We start from the raw sequence: 7,752 nt of genomic DNA, 5'->3' as shown, positions 1-7,752 counted from the left end.
TTTTTTTGGGGTTTGGGTTAAGTTTTTTATTTATTTTTTTTAATTTTTTTAAGGGTTAGGGTTAGTTTTTTTTTTAGGGTTAGTTTTTTTAAGGGTTAGTTTTATTTATTTTTTTCTAAGGGTTTGGGTTAGGTTTTTAGTTTTTTTATTCCCGAGCAGCTGATCAAGTGGTCCAGTTTTAGAGATGGAGGCTGCGTGTGATATCGCAGCGTAAGCCTGACCTTGGTGTTGCACCACTCGGTGATGCACTCCCAGCAGAAGAGGTGTCCACAGGGGGTGCAGGTGGGGTGTCTCCTCTCCTCCAGGCAGAGCATACAGCTGGGGGTCCTGGGGCCCGGACTCCGTGTGCGCTGAGGACTGCAGACACACAATTCAAAAGATGTTTAAAGACAGTTAACACACATTTCCTTCTTTTACCGCTACACAATGCTTTCATCACGCGGCGTCCGGTAGTTCTTGCAGCGCCTTGGTTTTAGGGGTGCGTGGTATATTGACTCAATATCGTTATCGCAATATCATATGAAAAGTGTCTCGATCGAGGCCGCTTGACAGGCTATAATGATCAGGTTTCATTGGCCAGTTACCTTGGTTACCATGCCACTTGCAAATGTGAGTACACGTCAGCGCACGGGTCCACTTCGTGACAAACCCTATGGAGCGTACCATGTGACTTGTAGGTGGAAAAATGGATAGAGACAACAAAATGGAACGAATCAGGGAAGAGAAAGAATAGTTGTGTCCCGTTATCTTTGTTTTAAACTGTCCAACCAGTGAAATAAGTCCCGTTATCTTTGTTTTAAACTGTCCAACCAGTGAAATAAGTCCCGTTATCTTTGTTTTATACTGTCCAACCAGTGAAATAAGTCCTGTTATCTTTGTTTTATACTGTCCAACCAGTGAAATAAGTCCTGTTATTTGTTTTAAACTGTCCAACCAGTGAAATAAGTCCCGTTATCTTTGTTTCATACTGTCCAACCAGTGAAATAAGTCCCGTTATCTTTGTTTCATACTGTCCAACCAGTGAAATAAGTCCTGTTCTGTAGACATTGTCCTTATTATTTTGTTCATGTTGGACCAGTCCAATATGTCCTGTTCTGTAGACATTGTCCTTATTTTTTTGTTCATGCTGGACCAGTCCAATATGTCCTGTTCTGTAGACATTGTCCTTATTTTTTTGTTCATGTTGGACCAGTCCAATATGTACTGTTCTGTAGACATTGTCCTTATTTTTTTGTTCACGTTGGACCAGTCCAATATGTCCTGTTCTGTAGACATTGTCTTTATTTTTTTGTTCATGTTGGACCAGTCCAATATGTCCTGTTCTGTAGACATTGCCCTTATTTTTTTGTTCATGTTGGACCAGTCCAATATGTCCTGTTCTGTAGACATTGTCCTTATTTTTTTGTTCATGTTGGACCAGTCCAATATGTCCTGTTCTGTAGACATTGTCCTTATTTTTTTGTTCATGTTGGCCCAATCCAATATGTCCGTCAATGGAAATAAACCTTGTGTTGTCAGAAAACTTGTTATGAATCTATTTAGATGTGTTTTCCCGTAACTTTTGTAATTATACATATGTTTAAAAGATACCGAAATTAATTTCAATATCGTAATATCACATTTTGTCAATATCGTGCAACCCTAGCGATAGCACTCGTAAAACCAGCATCTCCACAGATGGGGTCTACGTGGACAAAGCCGGGTCCTCTGGCACCCGGGACCCGGTCCAGTACCTGAGGCTTCGGTGGACCTTCCACTCCTGCCGGGCGCGCTGCTTCTGCCTGAAGGTGTTGAGCTGCAGAGCCACGGTGAGGACGAGCTGGAGGAGGGACACGGCCCCCAGGAGCCGGTAGCTGGTCCGGATGGCCCCGTCCTCGCCGCTGAGCCCCGTCACACGGAGCTGCACGGGACACGGGTGGAGACGTAAATACAGATGTTACACATACAGATGTTGCAGTTAAAAGATGAACTACTGTAATCATGTGTTCCTTAACCCTCATGTTGTCTTCATATTGCCCTCATGGTGTCCCCATAGTTGTCCTCGGGTCAAATTGACCCGTTGTCCTATATCAATGTTCTTTTTAATTCCCCAAAATAACATGATTGATTCCACCCAACGCTCTTTGCCAAGTACACATCTCTACTTTCATTAATTTTGGGGAGTCTTCTTCAATTTTATAGCATTTTAAAAACAAATGACAAACAAATTTTGAAATAGTATTGAGTAAAAGTTGACATATTCCAGTCTGTGATTATGATTATCATCCAGTCCTTTAATTTTAGACTCAATAATTCCTAATTTCTGCTTTTCTAACTCAAACATTGGGTATAATTTCCTATAAATGAGGTTAATTGATCACACACTCCAAAAACAACTACATTTAAAGTTAATAAGTTAGTGTTTAACAAAGTGTGCGACACAAAAAGGGTGAAAAACGATTAAAAAGCGTCAACGAAAGTGTCGATTTGAAGCCAACACAAGGATTAAATAGTTTGAATAAAGGAGGATTTACATACAAAGATGTTGGAAAATCCTTCCGGTAGGGTGATAGTTTATTTCTTTTGACGGGCCTACTTTCTCCTTTCACACACACACATACATATACATATATATATATATATATATATATATATATATCTTCAGCTGTCCTGTCCTTTCAAATAAAGGCCTAAAAATCCCCCAAAAATAATAACAATAAAAAAAACACATTTGACCGCGTGTGCAGGGTCCGAAATTAACACTCGCCAAATGCAGGGGGCACACACACACACACACACACACACACACACACACACACACACACACACACACACACACACACACACACACACACACACACACACACACACACACACACACACACACACACACACGTGTACTGACAGCTACATTTAATTAATTAGTTAGTAAGTGGTGATATTTGGCAGCGAGCCTTCCAAAAGAATGCACAATGAAATTAAATGTTAACCGATCCTTAACGGTTGAACAACACGCAGGAAACGGACTCTTATGGAGACCCAGAACACAGAGACCCTCACTGGAGACTGCGGCTCCGTTAAGTAGGGCACCCACTGGGAAGAGAGGGGGTTTCTGGGACACCATTCTAGGCTATAGTTAGACTGTGTAACATGAAAGTGTTACCTGAAGCTGTAAAAAGTGGATAAAAAGTGTTGTGATGTGTGACTGGGTGCTGATGGCGCCGTGGTGATGACACGCGCCTTTGGTGTGAGACATCTGGGTTCGATTCCCACTGCGATACATCAGCCAATGTGTCCCTGAGCAAGACCCTTAACTCCCTAGCTGGTCCAGAGGCGTGAAAACTCTGATTTACTGCCATCGTAAGTCGCTTTGGACAAAAGCATCAAGCTAAATAGTGTAATTTCACTTGTTGTCTAGTTTGTTTTGCCCTCCCACGGTCTAGTATTTTTCTATTCAAACCAATATGTGAGATTTGAGTTGAGATAAAGGGAATATTTGAGGCAAAGGGTGGTCACACCCAATATTTATGTTAATCAGATTTCTCTGTTCATTTCACACCTGCCTGGACTTTTACACAGTACTGTACGTCATGTAAAAGAAACCACCTACATAGCTGATACCAGCCGCCCTCTTGGACAGGTGATAGAAAGAGCCGCTGATGTAGAACAGAGCCACGTGGAGGCGGTGCAGGAGCGTCAGACCCTGACGTAGGACAAACACTGCCGGCAGGCACGCTCTCATCTGGGGCTCCGATAGCAGCCCCGCGACCCGCCGCATCCGTCCCCTCAGCCAGGACTCCAGGCTCCACGGCGAGGACGCCGCCTGCCGCTGCCTGGCGCCCCCGCCGCCCTCCTGCTCACATCCCAGCTCGTTCTCCAGGCTCACCAGGACCTTGTCCAGGAGGTAGGGAAAGAAGGAGTGGCACAGGACAAAGAGGCCTCGTCTGGTCCGAGAGGGGATTCGACTTTCCGTGGGATCCACCTGGATGATGTTGACGTACTCCTCGCCCAGGGTTTGGTAACCTCGGGAGCAGAATGACACAAATGATTGTTAATAACTCACATACATAAAGTTGGATTTCATGTTGTTTTTGGTTGGCAATAGTCTGAATCAACGGAAGTACATTTCAAGGATATATGCCTGACGTTAGGTCCCACACTGCTAGGGTTGGGTACCAAAACCAAAACCCGGTACCCAACACGGCACCGGTCCCTTGACAATCAGTGTCTACAGGACCGAATAGTAACGTGGCTTTTGGTGCCTGATTTCGGTGCTACTGAAAAGCCAGCGCTGCCCTCTGATACTCCGAAACGGACGTTAGAGGCCACAGAAGCAACCATTAATGCATGTTACTAACACAACTTCTTCCCTTTCCCGTAGTCTTGTGCTCTCTCGCCCCTTTCATCTCCTCCTATCACTTCCTGCAGGTGTTTCTGGCTCTGGATCTGTGGTTGGAGTCACCTGCTGCTTCAATGGTCCTGCTCGACACCCTCTGCTACAATTCTCCATCATATCATCACATCACAGAGTCCGGCCTAGACCTGCTCTTTTATTAAAAGTGCTGTGAGATAACTGTTGTTGTGATTTGGCGCTATATAAATAAAATTAAATTGAAGAAGCATCGCTGCATGTGACCTTCGTTAACACTACACTTGGCAGCAGTTAGCATTAGCCTAACGTTAGCTGACTGTATTCCACTGTAGAGGATTCCAACACCGAGACGTAACAGTCTGCAGCTGCCGATGTCTGAAAATCAACACAGACGGTGCGGTGCATTCACTTGAAACTCGCCTTGCCAGCCATGTGGTGCATTCAAAGTTATACTTAATTACAATTTTTTCATTTAGTGGTTGTTTTTGTCGTTAACCAGCAATTTACTGGTGAAATAAGTAATTGTTAGTACCTTATTAATCAATCATTTAATTTTTACCATAAAGCGACCACAATTGTGAGTGATGCAAGTCACCCCGCTCACAATTTGTTTGATCAACTGCCCTCTGGGAAGAGGTACAGAAGCCTGCGCTCCCGCACCACCAGACTCACAAACAGCTTCATACACCAGGATGTTAGGATGCTGAACTCTCGCCCCCTCTCCCCCCTCTACCCTCAGTTACATAAACATCCTGGACTTTGGACCCAAAATGGCTGCCTTGCACTACTCCACTTGTACACTTGCACACTTTACAACTTGTTGTTGTTGTCCTGTTGTCCTAAAAACACTTCGGAACACATTTCTGCTGCTCTAACAAAACTGGCAAAACTATGCTAACACCTGACTTGTTGCACTATTATACCATATTGATGACCATATCTATTGTATGCACAATTGCACATTTTTTAACTAAAATTTTGCTGCTCTTATTTTCCTCATTGTATATGTCATCCTTTTTTTTAACTTTTTATATTGTTTACTTGAATGTTATGTTTGTCTCTGGACCTAGTTGGTTAAATATGTCTCGTCTCAACCGGGGGATAGAGGGAAGCGTAATTTCGATCTCTTTGTATGTCTCAACATGTGAAGAAATTGACAATAAAGCAGACTTTGACTTTGATATGGCCTTAGCGTCAAACAAGCTGTTGTTAAATAGGGGAGTCCCTGAATGTATGTGTGGTGTAGCCAGACCTTACTCCACAGTGTGGTGGAGATAGAGCGTGCAATGCTAGAACTAGTTCAGAAACTACCTGCGAATGTTGTTAAACCATAGTATGCCAGGTCTGACAGCAGCTCTATCTCTCTCCTCCAGTCCAGCCATCTTTTGGATCCTACAGAGAGAAACAACAAACTTCAGTAGAGAGCAAGTGCTGAATATCCTACACAGAGCACAGATAAACAGCTTCAGACATGAATTCACATTTGCTTTGTCACTCTGACATACAAAAGGATGTTTTATTTTGATGATAACACTTCGTCTTTGCTTTGTAAGAGTGGTTAGTGGCTATTGAATTGAATAAACTAACTGTTTACTCATGAAAAGTAGTGAGACTGAGCAGTAAAACCGAATGTATGTTTCATTTTATGGGGAGTAACCTGTCAGAACTTAACTAAAGGAGGAGGTTTGGAGAAAGCTAACGCTAACCTACATGTTAAAGCGAAGAAAGCTAACGCTAACCTACATGTTAAAGCGGAGAAAGCTAACCCTAACCTACATGTTAAAGCGATGAAAGCTAACGCTAACCTACATGTTAAAGCGAAGAAAGCTAACGCTAACCTACATGTTGAAGCGATGAAAGCTAACGCTAACCTACATGTTAAAGCGATGAAAGCTAACGCTAACCTACATGTTAAAGCGAAGAAAGCTAACGCTAACCTACATGTTAAAGCGAAGAAAGCTAACGCTAACCTACATGTTGAAGCGAACGTTAACTTTTTTAACGCTAACTTAGCTTAAGCGACATGGGTAATTGCGTCAACACGAACCTAGTCAGGGCACATGCACCACTAAATGGACCACTGTATATGTTAGTTTAAACACTCGGAACTTTTCAGCTAGCAGACCGGCCAATCGCTAGCATGTTCGGACATTGGAGTTCATTGTAAGCCTAGCCAGTTAGCTAGTTAGGCTACTTGTATATTAGTTTAATTACAAGTTTTATGGGCGAACATTGACGTGTGTATCAACCACGGACTGTTGTTTATGTCATATGGACTGAAACAGGGCAAATACACCACCACATAAGACAACTGTTGATGTTAGTTTAGTTGAACGTTCACAATTATCCAGCTAGCCGACAGGTCAGTCGCTAGCATGTTCGGACATTGGATTTCATTGTAAGCATAGCAAGGCAGCTAGGCTAAATAGCCTGGTTACCAACGCATTTATGAACTCCCTAGCAACCGGTGTTCTGTTGCGGTCTTGCGTGAAGCTAAACTTCGCTGGCCGAAGTTCGCGGACTGTTTCGCCGTGTGGAAACCTACCGCTAGGCTTACGAAGCGGCAACGTCAACAACTTCCAGGTGTGTTCAATTTGACCAAACTCACCAGCAAGTGTTTGAAAAGCTTCGTTGGCGTTGTTTCTCAGGAAGGTTTGATAATATTCGTCCTTCTGACTCGACCGAATCAACTGGGACTGGTTTGCAGGAGCGAGCGGCATTGTAAGTTAACAAAAACAGAGCTGATAGCAATTTTACAGCAGGTAAGTAGCCTGCAAACTCCCAAATGCTCAGACTATAAAACATTCAAAATGTCATTTATCTGCAAAAAATACATTGTCTTGAGTCAGCGATATGACCATGACACTCGGTCCCTTTATTCTGCATGGTGTCTTGTATTCCTTAGTAATAACTTGTACTGTAGCTACAGTTATCCATAGACAGTTGAATGTAAGTCCAGGAAACACACAGGAAGTTGATGCTGTGAATACAAACCTGACGATAAACCCCTTAACTCACAGTGTCACTTAGTGGCCAGATGAGGAACTAATTCAATTCAATTTTATTTATAGAATCAATTCATAACAAGAGTTATCTCGAGACCCTTTAAAGATAGAGTAGGTTTAGACCACACTCTATAATTTACAACAGATCTAGTAGTTCCCTCCAGAGCGAGCAACAACTACAAGTTTACTTTCAACTACAATGGTTTTTCTTTTAGTTTGAAGGACTTAAACATCCCTACAATAACTCTTTGCATTTCTGAAGAGGATATTTGAAAATGAATTAAACTTTCCTCTCATTCTTTTTTAATGTGTTTACTTATTAATACACATTCAAATAGCTAATTGTTTTGAATTCCCTTCAGAGTAATGTTGGGTGTTTTTTTTTTATTGTGATTT

General features: G+C 42.5%; 1 protein-coding gene across 1 annotated transcript; it reads right to left on the bottom strand.

Moving 5' to 3' along the window:
* Positions 1-128: 128 nt before the first annotated feature.
* pex10 (peroxisomal biogenesis factor 10) lies at positions 129-7,328 on the bottom strand. The gene is made up of 5 exons (XM_034877805.1): positions 6,960-7,328; positions 5,663-5,743; positions 3,590-4,002; positions 1,734-1,900; positions 129-357 (listed from the first exon to the last, which is right to left on the bottom strand). Exons 1-5 carry the CDS (start codon positions 7,069-7,071, stop codon positions 129-131), a joined length of 1,002 nt encoding a protein of 333 aa, XP_034733696.1. The 5' UTR covers positions 7,072-7,328.
* Positions 7,329-7,752: the final 424 nt, after the last annotated feature.

The sequence above is a fragment of the Etheostoma cragini genome, chromosome 7 (assembly GCF_013103735.1).
Source record: "Etheostoma cragini isolate CJK2018 chromosome 7, CSU_Ecrag_1.0, whole genome shotgun sequence".
NCBI lineage: Eukaryota > Metazoa > Chordata > Actinopteri > Perciformes > Percidae > Etheostoma > Etheostoma cragini.
The sequence above is the reverse complement of the archived record's forward strand: the minus strand, read 5'-3'. Positions and strand labels throughout refer to the sequence as shown.

Coding starts and splice junctions, on each gene's coding strand:
- pex10 (XM_034877805.1), bottom strand. CDS start 7,071: ATGCCGCTCGCTCCTGCAAACCAGTCCCAGTTGATTCGGTCGAGTCAG. Junction 4,003..5,662: donor TGGTTTAACAACATTCGCAG/GTAGTTTCTGAA, acceptor TCTGCTCCCGAG/GTTACCAAACCCTGGGCGAG. Junction 358..1,733: donor AAGGTCCACCGAAGCCTCAG/GTACTGGACCGG, acceptor GTGTGTCTGCAG/TCCTCAGCGCACACGGAGTC.